Genomic DNA, 17,253 nt, shown 5'->3' on the forward strand with positions numbered 1-17,253 from the left:
GCATGTACTTTTTTAGAAATGTTAGAGTGCCAATGGATAAAACTGACTACATTAAAGCTAAAAGCATCTCTTTTATTATAAATGTTGATTGTTTTTTTTTTTTGATTTGGTAGTTGTTGGCGCATCGGCTTCTGTGGCCATATTACACCTCCCAAGGTTTTTGCAGTACTTTGATCCAAGCCCGAGGCGGGAATTGAACCCGCGACCTTTGGGTTGCTGGGCAGGTACTTTACCCACTCGGCTAGCCCGGTCGGCATGTTGATTGTGGTATGAGAGTTGCTGATATTGATATTCAGGTCTAAGTAATTGGCTGAAAAATCATTATTGTTTGTTTTCTTCAGAGTAAGTTCTGAAGGGTAAATAACAGCAAAGTCCTGTATAAATGTAGGGTTTTTTTTTTTTTTTTTTTTTTTTTTTTTTCATTTATTGAGTAAAGCGGCTCCTAGCCAAAAAAAATCTGGCAAATCTGTCATACATATAGAAATAGTATAATACTGTATACAATTATTAACAATACAAATTTCACATTCACATTACAAATAGACTATACTGTGTAATGGTCATACCCTCAGCTACAGCACAACAACCTGGCAAGTAGGCTACAACAGGAACCGATGAAGAGACACTGTCCACAGATGAGCACAAGCATCACACTTTAGAGACTGATCATCACAACTAGCTGGACAAGTAGGCTACAACAGAAACCGATGAAGAGATGCTTTCACAGATGAGCACAAGCATCACATTCTAGAGACTGATTATCGCTGGTATTCTCCAAACGATAAAGAGTTCAACGAACAGCCATCTACCAGCAGTCAGAGAGTTCAACAGAAGTTACTCATATTAATCAGCAAAACCAAGTTGGAATAAGGTGCTATTGCAGGATCAAATCCAAGAAAAACAACAACTAATGATTCTTGCCAACTGCGTTGGCAGGAGCAGAAGTGGACACCCACCCATTAAGGAAACAGAGTACCAACATCTTGTCCACCTCTGCAAAGAATTTTCTCTGTTCCTATATAAAAAATAACATACTGTTCCATGTAAAGAACAGGGTACAGTCCACCAATTCATCCATTATTCAACCTTAACTCTTCCAATTGCAAAAGTATATTCCTTCTCACAAAAACTGAATTTGCAAAATTTTGAAAGGCAATAAAATTTTCCCTTGTTTCAATAAGTAATGGCTCAATCCCATCCACCAGATGAGTTACATTATCAACATTATTCAGCAAATCAACATATTCCAAACAATTAAACACAACATCTTTCCATGTTTCCAGATCACCACACATACAGTTGCATCTTGCTACGATTCCAAAGCTATTCAGTTTAGCAAAAAATGATCCATGACCTGTTAGTAAGAATGTACAACGTAGATTTGGTACTAACCAGATTGGTTTAATATAATTCACACCATTAACAATTCCATTTGTTTTGCCATTTTTGTAAAAAGAGCTCCCAAATTCTCTTCTTTTCATTTCTCAAGTCATTTAAAATGTTAATTTCGATGCCCAGCAACTCAGATTTTATACCTCTTCTCAGGTATAAAACAAAACATGGGAACATGTTGTGTTTAATTGTTTGGAATATGTTGATTTGCTGAATAATGTTGATGGGTAAAGGGTAACTCTTCAATGTCGTTACCATACTCACTCATTCATAAAAGGATAGGCTTCTAAACACTAACTGCAAATCAAGTGGCATTTTGTCAGCTAACACTTGCAAAGCTTCTGTAGAAACCGTTCTGCAGGCCATAACCACTTTGAGTAACATAACTTGATGTATAGAATAGAGCTTTTGGTGTTGCTTACTTTGATTGCATGGCCAACCCAGATTGATGCACCATACATAACAATCAGCAAAAAAATACAATCATAAATCAAATGGAGTGCTTTCCCCTTTATCCCCCATTCCACCCGCGTTATTCTTGAGATCATTGCAATAAATTTCTTCACTTTCTCTGATATATAGTTAATATGTGGGATAAGGTTCAAGCCACTAGCAATACATATTCCCAAGTATTTAATCTTTAACACCTGCTGTAAGGAAATACCATTCAACCTTTTGAATACCATTAAGAGCCAATTTACCCTTCAACATCATGATTTCAGTTTTGGATGTAGAGATTGTCAACTTATGTAAATTACACCATTTGCATAATTCTTTCAATATGCAATCAGACCTCATTTCAAGCTCCTTTCTGGTGTTTCCATGCACAAGTATTACCATATCATCTGCATAAGTTATTGTGTATGAGTGGTCAAATGCTCTCTTGAGCCAAGCTTCCAAAACCAACATTAAAGACCAAAGACAGATCCTTGAGGACAGCCTCGAGTCACACGACACATAATTGATCCAAAATTCGACTTAACTGTTACTGTGCGATCCCTAAAGTAATCTTTAATTATAGAGAAAATATTAAAAGAACATTCAGCCATGCACAACATCATCAGTACACTGTCCCAACTAATAGAATCAAAGGAACCAGCAAAGTCTACAAAAATTCCCAGGGTATATTTATAATTTGATTCCCGAACATTGCAAACTAAATAGTGAAGCACATCCTCAGTACCTAAACCAGGAGTGAAACCATATTGTTTGTTAGAAACGCCAATATTAGTTCTTTGGTAGATAGCAATCAGCATGGCTAAAAGCTTCTCATAAACTTTACTAAGACCAGTAAGCAAATGCAATAGGTCTATATGAAGAAGGTGATTGGAGAGTTTAGGATAATCTTGAGCAGTGCATCCTTCCAAGGAGACAAAAATACACCATCTCTTAGACAGTTATTAAAAACTTGTAACAATTCTTTCGAATAAAGATTAGAGAACTTTTTGATTACCTCTCCCTCCAGTAGGTCCATAGCTGGACATTTGTTATTTTTAATGGACTTAACAACAGTGAGCAGTTCATCATGGGTAAAGGGTAACTCTTCAATGTCGTTACCACACGACTCATTCAAGGCATGCATATGATGATGTTCTAGATTAACACATGGATTATTAGCCATGTTATCATTACCTATAAGGTGATCTAAGATTGCACTCATGAAATCTTCCCAACTACACATCCCAGTGGTGCCCTTGCCAATAGAATATATAACATCGGCAGCTGCTCTGAATAAATGTAGGGTAGTTGAATACTAACAAGTCATCAATATATCTGTAAAGTTTGATGCTGAGGGTAGAGAGGTCTCAGACAAGTATAGATATAGGTTAGCTAACACACAGCCAGCAGGGTTACCTATCGGAGTACCTTTGGTTTGCAAGTATACAGATTTGCCATCAAAAATGTAGTTATTGGAGACGCAGAGATTAATGAGATTGTTCCAATAAACTGAATTACACCCAATAATGTGTTTGTAGTTATTGTAAATTTCATTCAAGACCGATTTTAAGTTGGTTAAGTCTATGCTGGTGAATAGACTATTGAAGTCAAAAGTTTGCACGTGAGAGATATTGTCAGTATTCAGAGCATTAATAACTGGTATATTGTTATTAATTATTCTACTATCAGGAAGGATGTCCATGATAGGTTTAAGTAACCTTTCCAAAGTTTTGCCAGGTTTATGGACATAAATATATTTGCAGGAAGTAATAAACCTAAAGCCTGTGGAGTTTTTGTGGAACTTGGGAATGAAATAAATATAAGGAAATTTGTAGTTATTAAAGATGATTTTAAGTTTTTTGCTGAAAGCAATTAACTTCTTTGTAATGATACTGCTGTTGTTAGCAATGAACTTGTATGTGTCACTAGAATTTAGTTCTGCATTTAATGTTTGGAAATAAAAGGCTTTACAGATTATGGCATATTTGCAGGAGGCTTTATCAAAAGGGGTGATGATAAAATATTTATGCAGCTCCTCCAATGATGACTTACACTGGTATGCAAAACTTAAGGACCAACACTATTTCTAAAGGTTACAACCACAAAATCAAACGAAACAGCCTGTGGCGATTTGCATAACTGGCCGTTCAGTAGAAAGCTGGCGCACATGCAAAAATTTGAATCGTGATGAGAGGGCTCACATAAACAGATAAAAGCAGCAGTTCAACAGTTATGTGCAAATTACCTAATGGTGAACACGATTGTTACAGACGTTCGACTGATTTCATACAGTGCTACAGACAACGAAATGGCCAGTAGACAACATCTGGATGACTTTGCCTGGGGTGGAATAATTGGGAAGCTCAAGGAAGATCGAAGTGCGAGGAGTGTGGCTGCAGAGTTCGGTATCACCCATAATATCGTCTCACGTGTGTGTGGTTGGCCTTCAAAATGACAGGTACAGCTGTTCGAAGGACCAGCGGTGGTTGTCCATGAAAAACAACGCCCAATGACGACTGCTATATACTCCTACAGGCCAAGAGGAACCAACACCAGATAGTGGGATCCATTGCAAACCAGCTGCACAGGATGCAGGATATTGCAGTTTACTGTGGCCAGGTGACTCCACAAAGTTGGACTGTTTGCCCGACGGCCAGTATACTGTGTCCCTTTAACACCTGCCCATCGGAGACACCGTTTACAGTGGTGCATCGAACACAAGAACTGAACAGCAATGCAATGGGATAAGGTACTCTTTACTGATGAGAGTAGATTCAGTCTCAGCAGTGATTCTGTTCGTTATTTGGTTTTTAGGAGCATTAGCAACTAAGGCCATATTACTCTGGGATATGCAGTGGTCATTCCCTGACCTTTCCACATCCTCCGTATTTGGTGGTGACGGGCTTGAACCCCGGTCTAATCAAGAAGCGTGTGTTACGCACTGCTGCTCCTTCCCACTTGGCTACGGAGGCGCCTTAGTGATTCTGTACGTCAGCTAATCTGGTGAGAGGTTGGCACACAGTATCACTCCGCAAACATCACTGAAAGGGATTGATATGGCAGTCGAGGTGTCCTTGTCTGGGGAGGTGTTATCTTGGATAGACGTACACAGCTCCAGATACTGGAAGGCTGTACTGTACTGAGGTAATCCTGTGTCTTTTCCGAGGTACCATTGGCCCCGAGTTCGTGTTTAGGAATGATAACACCACACCACATCACACTGCAGCTGTTGATATGCTTTTGGAAAGTGAGGACATTGTTTGTATGGATTGGCCTGCCTGTGTTCCCCCAATCTGAATCCCATCAAACACATTTGGGACGCTCTGGAGAGATGCCACACCCACCAGAAAATGTTCACCAGCTGAAGATGGTGCTGATAGAGGAATTGAAGATGTCGCAGCAAGAACTTATCAACAACATTGTTCTAAGTATGGACAGGCAGTGCAAAGCCTGCATCGACATTAGGGGTAGCCATATCTCCTACTGAGACAATCTCTTCTCTTTGTTCCATCTTTGGCAGTGATGCATCTGTATCATGGCAGCCAGTGCTATGTTGCCATTTTTGAATAAAGTCCCTCTGTACCGTTTTGTTTCTGTTGTTGTTTCCTTCATTATTATTTCTGTACCTCACGGGGTTCCTTTGGTTTGCTTTTCCCATATCCAGGCCACTCCTAGGAGAAGCTACAGGTAAAAACCTGACTGGTCTTTACGTTTTGCACACCAGTGTATAATGTAGCATCATAGTTAGCACTGAATTAATCCATAGTTGGAAGACTTCAATGGGGAAGTTATGATGGTAAGAGAGCTAAAAACAGAAGTAAAGCAAATCATGGTATAACTGTTTTTTTAAAGCTGATATTAAAGTATAGCCTATATTTGAAGCCATAAGACATGATGCTTCTGAGTTCCTTGTTAGGTATAATATCTAAATTGCCTGTTATGATATGGCCAAAGTGTGTATCAATAAACAGTTGGAAATTGGCTTGATGGCAAATACATCCATTGGAAAAGGGTTCTAGATTAAATTTATCCAAGTTAGTTGATAGATGCTTGAAATTACAAACCCTGAGCCCAAAAGGTTTAGCATATCTGAATCTAGATATAATGTTCAAGTTTTGGCAGCCATCTGGAAGTAGGTCAGTAGATTTATTAATGCAATCATTAATACAGAAATTGACCGGGCAAGTATTATATTTAAAAATGATGGTAGTATTATTATTTTGGCTGGTTAGCTTGATGTTGGATTTTAATTTCCCCCCTCACTTGGGGTTACTTCAACTGATATAAATATACTGTAGACAGAACTATCGGCTTTCATCTTTGGGTCTTTGACGTTGCTCTGTAATCACCACATGCAGATAATTTCACCGATTCCGGTCTAAGCACACAGTAAGTTGGCATAAACCTGACTTTATTCCTTTTTGAAGTCAAACTTTCATTCACTTTTCCTTTACCAAGATTTAATTGGCATTATTTTAGCTTTTTAACTCTATTTTATATTTATTTATGTTTGAATTTTATTCCTTCCTTTTGGTCTCTGTTGGGTCAGCTATGATGTATATGTTTCATACATATACATCATAACAGAAACAGACACCCTGCTTATTGTGGTGGCGCCTATGGTTTTGGCTGCTAACCCTTTGAAGAAGTAGTTAAAGCCCTAGGATCCACTGCTTTAGGTACCATCGTTGTTATCATTACTATTTTTATGTTAATCTAATTTAATTTCAGGTTATGTGCTTTTACCTTGCAGGCATTCTCAATTTTTTCCATGGTAATTACACTTGACAGGTCAGCATCCCTACCCAATACACTGAAAACACACACACACACACACACACACACACACACACACACACACACACACACACACACACACACACACACACACACACACACACACAAGTAGATTAGAGTATAAATGGAGGAATTCTGACCACATCAGATGTAGTAACAAGGGAAAAAATTAAATAGGTACCTGTAAAATAAAAGTAAATTAAAAATAAAATTAAATAAAAATACATATAGTTCTTAATGCTATAGATCCAATGGTTTTAACTTTGTCATCAAGGGTCAGCAGCCAAAACCAAAGGGAATACAACAAGAAGCAAGGTGTCTGTTTCTGATATGAAATATATGCAAGAGGTAAAAAAAATAAGCTGTTGTATATTTTATACCCAACAGAGACCAAAAAAGAAAGGAATAAAAACCAGATGAAATCTAAAATAAAAAGTAAAAATTAAGATAAGATTAAATAAAAAGAAATAAAATAAAATAGCAAGTCACACACGAGGAATTAAAAAAAAAAAGTAATGTAAAATGCAGATGAAAGGATATAGACAACGAGGGACAACTTACTGCGGTGCCATGCAGGGGCCGGTGAAATGGGCTGAGGGGAACAAATGTCAGCCAAACTGTATCGGTGAACCAAAGAAGTTAGCAAATTAGTTCTCGGTGTATTTTTAACATGTTAAAATAACCCCAAGTGTGGGAGGGGAGAAGGTGTAAATAGGTCAAAGTCAGTGTAGTAGGGAGGTCGGCAATTAAACAAATGAAGCATAACAACCCAGTATAGGAGAGAAATATCAAACTGACAAAAAGTCTCTAAACTTTGTTGGAGATGAAAACAGCAAGACATAGCAGAAAAATAGCATCTCGAATATTGCTTTCGGTTAACCTAATTGCTCACAAGAAATAAAAAACAAAGGGTTTAAGAACAGTAAAAAGTAATTGGAAGAAGGGGAATACAGTGGTGCTCAGGAAGTCCAGGGTTGCAAAACTCGTACCTGTAGTAGGACCTCAGACATAGATCTGGGAGTATGCTTCATGTGTTTAAGTCAGCAGCGTTATAATATTATCATAAATATATGACAAATAATCTAAAAAACGAAAATAACCATCGAAATATAATACCCCCATAGTTAGCCAACCGGTGGATACAAGTTTTTTAGACCGTGAGACACCAAAGAGGCCAGAGGGTATTGTCTGTACATTATACACAAGCCTTTCAGGCTTCTATATAATGTACAGACAATACCCTCTAGCCTCCTTGGTGTACCATATTTATGATACACTACATCCCCCACCACCAGCACATTCAACATGAATAGTGCTTTCCCGAAAGCACTTGTATTAGTCAAGACTCACATTTTGTTCTGGTGAAATCCATCAACTTTTGACTAATCAAGTTCTTTACTAAAACTTCATTTATCTTTGTGTTAAATTGGCTACCAGAATTTGCAAAAATATGTACACTTTTTTTCAACTTCTAAAATTGCAAGCTTGATGAGCAGTTATTTATTTTGTTTTATTTTAATTAATCTTTTTTCATGCAGAGTGGTGTTGGTTCATTTATGTTTACATATTTGGACCTTATTCTGCCCTTATATGTTCATAACTCATATGCTAATAATTCAAGAATTTGAAATAAATTACATAAGCCAACAAACTTTGAATGAAACAAATATATAGCAGATATAGAAATATTAAAGTGTTTCTATATCTGCTATACATACATACACATTCTAACCCATTAATATACAACTTTAATATATTTGATACTAGAGAGCTATTAAGTGCTCGATATTTCCTATATTCTATTATATTATGAATCAACAGGGCTTACCTTCATTTTTGGTATAGGAAGCTTCTTTTCCAACTCTCCTTGTCCAACTCGCTAATAATTCATGGGGAAGGCGATATCAATTTTACAAGACATTGTCATAAAGTTAGATTTTGGAGGTCTAAACTGGCTAATAATTAAGGATCGTTTTTTTTCTTTTTGGTGCTGTGGCAGGAATTTTTGAGTTAAATTTAGGGGTCTAATAATTGGATATGGGAGTGGGTGGGTGGGGGTTATTCTCTACATTCCTTAAGTCGGACTAGAACTTTTCGGGCCATTCCTATTGTCCGACGATGCGTGAAGAACAAACACTACAACATAAGACAAAAGTTTCGGATTAATTGTGAGTAGCTCTCTTCCTGTGAACATGACACCCCGAAAAGTTCTAGTCCGACTTAAGGAATGTAGAGAATAACCCCAACCCGCCCACCCCCATATCCAATTATTAGACCCCTAAATTTAACTCAAAAATTCCTGTCACAGCACCAAAAAGAAAAAAACCGATCCTTAATTATTAGCCAGTTTAGACCTCCAAAATCTAACTTTATGACAATGTCTTGTAAAATTGATATCGCCTTCCCCATGAATTATTAGCGAGTTGGACAAGGAGAGTTGGAAAAGAAGCTTCCTATACCAAAAATGAAGGTAAGCCCTGTTGATTCATAATATAATAGAATATAGGAAATATCGAGCACTTAATAGCTCTCTAGTATCAAATCTATTAAATACCACAGATTGTCGACTTTACACTTCGCTTCTCCCTCTCCGCTCAAAATTCAAAATTTAATTGCTCCATTTAAAACTATACTTCACGCATACGTGTATACTGACCTAATTGACCACTCAAGTTATACATTAATAGACAACACTATGGCTGAATGGTTAACAGGGTTAAAACAAGACTATACTAGAATTACATTGAAATATGCAGCCCAAAAATATCATATTCAGTTTCTAAAATAAAGCCTTTCTGAAAATTTAATACCGAAATTTGCTAAATTTCGGCTAGGTTTGAAAATCCAAGGAATACAAAAATTAGTTCATACCACATCAAACAACATAATAAAACTAGCTTTAAAATCTCAATTTAATCTAAAAAAGATATATTTTAAACAGATTCAACGACATCGCAATATTTTTAGAAAACACCTAAACAGTATGGACTGGAATACTCTAAAGCAAACCATTCAAATAAAAATCGACGGCCAATCCACCACATTAGAGAACAGACATAACCTAAAATTACAAGCCCTTAGGGGTTTTCCACACAACAGAGGTCACCATTCGTCACACAATCGTTTTGAGAATCAGAGTGCATACCGAAACACCAAAAACGCAGAAAAAAATTCCCACTCCTTCCTCAATAGGAATCTACCACATATTAATGACTTCCGGGCCAATTTAAACACTGGATCCCATAACGACCATAATCCATCAGATAATGTAAAGAACTTATCATCTGTTATGCTAACTTCTCAGCAAATAGCCCTATTAAATAAAGGTTTAAATTATAATTTACCGCTGAGATTCCCCCCCAAGAAACAAATGATTATTGACCTCGAGTTCGCTCTTAGAGATTTGCCACAAAAAAACGTATTAATCCAACAAACCAATCGAATCATAAACCAAGCTATCCCCTCAATATCAAAACGACATAGAGAAGAAGCAAAAGCTTTACACACACTTAGACAAAACCGAGATATCATTATTCAAAAGGCCGACAAAGGCGATACAGTAGTTATTCTCAATAAAGGAGACTATATAAATAAATTATACACCATCATTTCAGACACAACGACATACAAAGAGGTTGCACCATCAGAGTTCAACAGCTTAGTTAACAAATATAACAAATTGCTCACCACCTAAAGGAAAGATGACCACATCACTATGGCTCAGCTCAAACAAATTAAAGCCCGCACATACAATATCCCAACCTTATTCGGCCAAGTAAAATTACACAAAACAGGATACCCAATACGTCCCATCGTGTCATATAAGAATTCAGCTTTTGCCTCCTTAGCCATGTTCATCTACCCAATTCTAAAACCACTCCGAGAACTCCTAACATATAACATAAAAAACTACGATGCTTTATTCATGAACCTCGAAGATCTCCATATCAAGGAGGATGTGAAGTTATATTCACTCGATGTGACTTCACTATACACTAACATAAATTTACCCTACGCCTTAGACATAGTCTGGGCCTACTTAAACGATGATAACACAAAAATTAATAACACCAGACTCCCCAAAGACAGAATATTCGAACTAACAAAACTATTAGTAAATGCAAATTACATTCTATTCCAAGAAAAAATATACAGACAGATTTTTGGCCTCCCAATGGGCCTAAACATTAGTGGACTCATTGCCGAACTATACTTAGACGAATTAGAAAAGATCCACCTTGATCCATTTATACCACAGATCACATATTACGGAAGATATCTGGATGACATCCTAATCATCACAGATCACTTGACCATAAACAATATTCTACAGGTTTTTAATAACATCCATCAGAGACTAAAATTTGAATTATAAACTGAAGCAGAATCCCACTCCATAAACTTCCTTAATTTTACCATACACAGATTAGACCAAAAACTAAATTTCAGCATATATAGAAAACCCACTAATAAAGGGATGCTTCTGCACTTCCACAGTTACCATCCTCAACCATACAAAAAATTGGCCATACTGAACCAATTTCTAAATGCCTTTAAATATTCTTCCACCCAGATTTCTCTAACCACTGAAATAAACGAACTAACTAGAAGATTCTCAAATAGGAGTTACCCACTAACCTATATAAACAAAGTCAAAACAATAGTCTGTGATAAAATAAATAACAACAACCTCGCAACAAACATTGCAAAAAAATCCGACAAGACCAAAAAAATATATTTCATCACCATTCCATATATCGAGCACTGGTACAATAAACTTAACCAAATATGCAAGGGAACCGACATGAAAATCATAGCAAAACCCATGAACAAATTATACACATTCTTCAGAAATCGACCATCAAATACCACATTCCAATCGCAGCATGACCTAGTATACAGTATACCATGCAAAAATTGTGACGCTGTCTAAGTAGGATCCACCATGGGAGTGGCACAGCTTCGAGCAAAACAACACGAAGCTTCAGTGCAGGCGGGTCGTTCAAATGCATCGGAACTTTTGTTCCACGCCATAAATGAACGACATACATTCAGCTTCAATGAAACTAAAATTATAAATATTCAACACAACTACTACAAACTACTTATTGCAGAAACCTTAGAGATGAAACTACATGCAACTTCAATCAATATCCGTAGGCCATTCCTATTGTCCGACGATTGGTCACTTATACACATGCGTGAAGAACAAACACTACAACATAAGACAAAAGTTTCGGATTAATTGTGAGTAGCTCCCTTCCTGTGAACATGACACCGCGAAAAGTTCTAGTCCGACTTAAGGAATGTAGAGAATAACCCCCACCTGCCCACCCCCATATCCAATTATTAGACCCCTAAATTTAACTCAAAAATTCCTGCCACAGCACCAAAAAGAAAAAAAACGATCCTTAATTATTAGCCAGTTTAGACCTCCAAAATCTAACTTTATGACAATGTCTTGTAAAAATTGATATCGCCTTCCCCATGAATTATTAGCGAGTTGGACAAGGAGAGTTGGAAAAGAAGCTTCCTATACCAAAAATGAAGGTAAGCCTTGTTGATTCATAACTTTAATATGTATATAAATAATAAACAATTGCTTATAATGAGCAGAAGTCAGTAAAATGAGGTAACTCACCATGCTTATTTTCAAAAAAACTACTGGATGACACATGAGATACTCTCCATGGTAATTGCCTGTTAAAAGGAACGGTAATAGCACAGTTCTGTTTAAGTTCTCGGGAGATATACTCCCGATGTGCAGGCTCAAGGCTGAAATCTAAACTCTGAAATAATTCAAAATTAATCATTTATATGTACAACACCACAGAGTAAATCTTTCTATCCCTTAATGAACCAACTATTTAATAATAAAGATTCCATTAAAAGGAGATTATTCTAGTTTAATCAGAAAATCACTCACACAGTTTTCCCAAAATGACTCTCAAAGAAATCAGCTCTTTCTTTAAGAAGAAAAATGAAGACATATATCTAAGTTCTTTTAGAAATAAACTGGTGACTTTTTGGTTTATTTACAGGTTACATTTCATGAAGTTTATACTAATGAAAAAAACAGTTGTCGACTCGAGGACATAAGAGAATTATGTGGGCAAGAGGGCAGGACGGTATATGGAGCGAGGAGGAGAGTGAGCCAACAATTGTTTTTCTATTTAGCAATAATTTTGTATTTTATTAAAATGATATGATATTAAAGAACATCTGTTTTTTTACACACATAAATAAAATAATTTTTTTTTGCCTCTGAAACACCTTTTGTGCAATACATGTTGTACGCAAGTCAATGCATATGGAGATTGATCCATCCCATTGTTTGTCATCGTTCTAGGAACTGCAATGAACATGGAAGACTTCCTGTACCATGATTAAGATACTGTAACAAATATATTGTAACCTATCCGAAAACAATTGAAACCAACATCATATTTTGGCCTGCCAGGCCATCTAGATTCATTTTACATTATTAAGAATGTTGACACATGGCCTAATGCTTAAAAAGGGATACACAGTGTGGTGTCTCATGTAGATTAATGTGTATGCAAAATTAGGAGAAAAGTTCAAACAATATTTCAAATATTCAAGAGACATTGGAAAAGAGGATGAGTCCACTGATTTTTTTATTTGATATAATAAAAAACAAAAATAAAATAATCATATTTCAAGAAAAAACACAGTTAAGTGATTTATATGAGGATAACAACTGCAAATGAGAATTCAGCATGAAAAAAGTCTAGTGAGAACTGCTGAAAGTTCTTATAGTGATTATACATTTCCAGAGAAAAAGGCAACATCATGGTGAGCGTGTTTTTGATAAATTTACACGAATGCAGATTGGCAAAATATACAATTATTGTTGAGGAGCAAAAACATTCATACCAACAAGCAGCAAAGAGATTCTGAGCATTGAGGAAACTATACTGTTCAAGCAATTGCTGAAATGGTCAAAAGACAACAGAAAAACTTAACATTAAAAAAATTAAGAAAATTATGTATTCTGCTTTTAAATTATCTCATGAAAGTACTTTGACTGTTCATAACTGGCCTTTGAAAAGATGAGATTCAACAGCAGCAAAACAATTTGATGCAAACTGAATTTCAAATGCAATGAAATTGCATTAAAGAAAAAGAAGCAGCAACAATATTAGCTAATTGAATTTTCATCACGAAAATACATTGTGGTTTATAACCAGTTTTATGATCCTTCATTCCAAAAAAAAAAGTTAATACATGTTTTGGCAAAAACCTGGTTGTACAACATCAAGGAAAATAACCAATTTTGATAATGTTAACCAACAAACGTTCAATTCTGAATTGTAGACTATGAAGAACTTGCACTCAGAAAATGTGCCCATTGTTCAAAATTTTATATTTAACTCATTTTTTAGATTGACATTATTGTAAATATTAAATTTTTACTTTTATTGAAATGCCAAATTTATTTATTTTTACTTTAATATTTGATGTTTTATTTTTTGAAAGAAATTGCTGATCTCAATCAAATCAAAACAAAAATTGCAAAAAATATACGGAAATACAACTCAACTTTAGATCACTGACTGGTACTGTTGAAAAATGACTGCTCACCAGATGGCTTAAATTACAGGGCAATTCAAAATTCATGAAATTCAAATAGCAGTAATTAAAATTTATTAATTATTTTACTACCAAATTAAGCAATCAAGTAATTATAAAAACTATAATGATAATAAGTAGTTATAAAAAATCTTAATAAATGTTGAAAATATCCACCTTCTTCTTGAATACATGCACTAACTCTTTTTATCATATTCAATAACTTGAATCTTTGTTTGCAATTTTCATTCTGTATACTGGCTTTCAGTTCTTCAATGTGTGGGGGGACTATTTTTAAACACTGCCTTTGCCTTTTCAGATAAGCTCCACAAATTTTTGGAAGATCACAAAAAAAAAAAAGTCTCTCAATATTGCCACTGTTTTGTTGGATATGTGACAAGTCACTTGGTCCTGCTGCAACCAGCAATAATGCTTATCATTATTGAGTTACATAAACTGGTGTATTAAATCATAGTATACATTTTCATTACAGAAGTCTAATCACTCAATGAAGTGAAATGGCACATCAAATCCAAATTCTTTGATGATGCAAGGGCATTTTATGAAAAACACGATTTTCATCACTCCATAGCCTGATGTTAGATTACAATGAACAATAAACATTTTTTTAATAGAAATATGGAGGACTTGGTGTAGTTTAGGCACATTAGCATATACGTTCAGTTGGCTTTGAATTAGAAACACCCCTGTGTGGTGTGTGATGCTGGTGAAAGTTGCTGATCTAAGATTTTGTAGCATGTGGGGATCAGTTTTTGAGTGTTTGCAAAGAAGAATGGGTCAGTGTCAAGATCTTCCTGACTTCAAATATGGAACGTGTGTGTGTGTGTGTGTGTTACGAATATTTAAGTGGTACATAAGCTGCAGTGGCTATAGTGTGCCTATAAATAATATGCTATAAAATAACTAAGTGCAACCACTTAATTTTCATTATAGAAATCTGTTCAGAATTTTCATTATAGAAATCTGTTCTTCATCTGTTTATGAAGCAAATTAGTGTGATATACACTAATTTGCTTCATAAAACTGAAAATTAGTTAATGTTTGCCTCTTTGCCAATAATATGCTGTAATGTCATCGGTTCTTGAAGATCAGTCAGGGAAAGCAGTACTGACATTCTGTCCTGTTGATAGTCAGGGCAGTCAATCAGAATATGTTTGAGTGTTAAATGTGCTGAACGATGTGGACACTGAGGAGGATCATTGCCTGTAAGTAAATGGAGGCGAGTCATATTATGTCCTATTCTTGTCCGTGCAAGTACCACGTCTTCCCATCGCAGTCTTAATGGTAGTGCTAAAGCTTTGGGTCCTGTTTCAGCTGATAAAGTTTATTATTGGTTTCGGTGTGCCATAGCTCTTTCCACTGTGCAACGCATGCTGCTTGTATAATGTGATTATAAACAAAGGCTCGAATAGGGATGGACATTAAACCTAAAGTTGACAGATTTTTAGGAGCTTTGTCAGCTATTTCATACTTCTTTATCCTAAAATGTGCTGGGATCCAACAAAAGCTCACTGATCGATGACATTCTTCAATTTGCACTAGCAGACTCCTGATTTGACTTAAAACTGGGTGAACCTTCTGGGAAGGATTTTGCATTGCTGGAATTAAGCTGAGACAATCAGTGTACTATATATTTTAAAGATGGGTAGAGATTCAGATTTTCTAAAGCTAATTTTATTGCATGTAGTTCTGCTAAGAAGCTACTATACTCAGGTGGAAATAGCAGCAGAGGGAAATACTACTGCTGAATATGAGTTCAAGCCATCAATATATATTGGCAAGAAACCAACATACTTCTGAATATGACTTCCATGGAGTTGTTTTACACTCAGTGTCAGTAGGTCTTTTTCCCCCTGATGAAGATAAGTATCACAGGTCAGCTGAGGAGGGGGAGTCGGTGGCTGAGAGTAATTCATTGCCTGTTGAGAATAGGGACATTCCAACTCTGTGTTAGTTCAAGAAGGTGCAAGCCTGCTGTACTTATTTTGCTAGGTTTATTTGTATAGAGATTTTGCAACAGTAGATTGAAGAGGTATGCCTCAAAAGGATGTGGACCGCAACTCTACATTGGCTGCATACTTAAGTAGTGTGTTTTACTGCAGAGGTACAGAAGGGGTTCATATGCTTCTTCAATATGTTCATGAACATATTGAAGAAGTACAATCTGCTCCACAAGAAAGCAAATAAAGCAATCAGAATGGTAAAGTTTAACATCTGAAGTTAAGTTCAGAATCTGTATGCAATTTACTTTTATTGCAAAAGTAGAATGCAATAGTTTACTGTTGTGAAAGACAATAGCCATCGAGCACTGCTCACTTTTGTATTTATTCAGGGATAGCTGCAATTGCCATTCAATGATATCATGTTCTGAGAATGGCAAAAAATAGAGAGATCATTAGCATAAAGGTAAGCTTGAACCGTGGGAGTTCTTTTGTAATGGAATCAATTCTAAGGACAAAAAAGGATTGCACTCAGTAAAGATCCTTGTGGTACTCCTTGCAAGAATGTTGTTGAAAGAGAGTTTTGATATTGAACCTGAAAAGAATGACACTGGAGAAAGTGCCTAATGAATATAGGCAGGTTTCCTCATCACTGAGAATGCCATGAAGCCAGGGTAGAATCAAATGCCCTCTATATATCTACAGTCTGTACTGACCAAGTCACTGAGAATGTGATGACGTCAGAGTAGTTTCAAATGCCTCCTCTATATCTATGGAAACCATAACAAGGAGTTTGATTTTTACAAAGGCACTCCGAATTGTAAACTCAGCCTTGATCATGAGATCTAAGGAGGACCTGTTTTGGCAAAAGCCATGCTGACTATTATTACTCATTAGTTGCATTTCAGTGATCCAAAAGAGTCGACTGAGATCATTTTTTCAAGGATTTTACCGAGGCAACTAGAGATGGAGATTATTCTAGAACTATAAGGACTGATGGGATCTTTTTCCAGTTTAAAAAATGCCAGAACTATGGAATGGTGCCAAGAATTGGAATAAATATTTTCCAGAA

At 36.0% G+C, this 17,253-nt stretch overlaps 1 protein-coding gene across 2 annotated transcripts in view; it reads right to left on the reverse strand.

The window, feature by feature from the left end:
* Window positions 1-17,253, reverse strand: part of YME1L (ATP-dependent zinc metalloprotease YME1L) — a 214,943-nt gene that overhangs the window by 152,347 nt on the left and 45,343 nt on the right. For both annotated transcript variants that reach the window (XM_090384179.1, XM_090384177.1), the window contains exon 5: window positions 12,269-12,416. In XM_090384179.1, coding sequence (XP_090240305.1) covers window positions 12,269-12,416 — 148 coding nt within the window. The remainder of the gene's footprint in view (window positions 1-12,268; window positions 12,417-17,253) is intronic.

The sequence above is a fragment of the Mastigoproctus giganteus genome, chromosome 1 (assembly GCF_048544385.1).
Source record: "Mastigoproctus giganteus isolate SK-2022 chromosome 1, ASM4854438v1, whole genome shotgun sequence".
Taxonomy (NCBI): Eukaryota; Metazoa; Arthropoda; class Arachnida; order Uropygi; family Thelyphonidae; genus Mastigoproctus; species Mastigoproctus giganteus.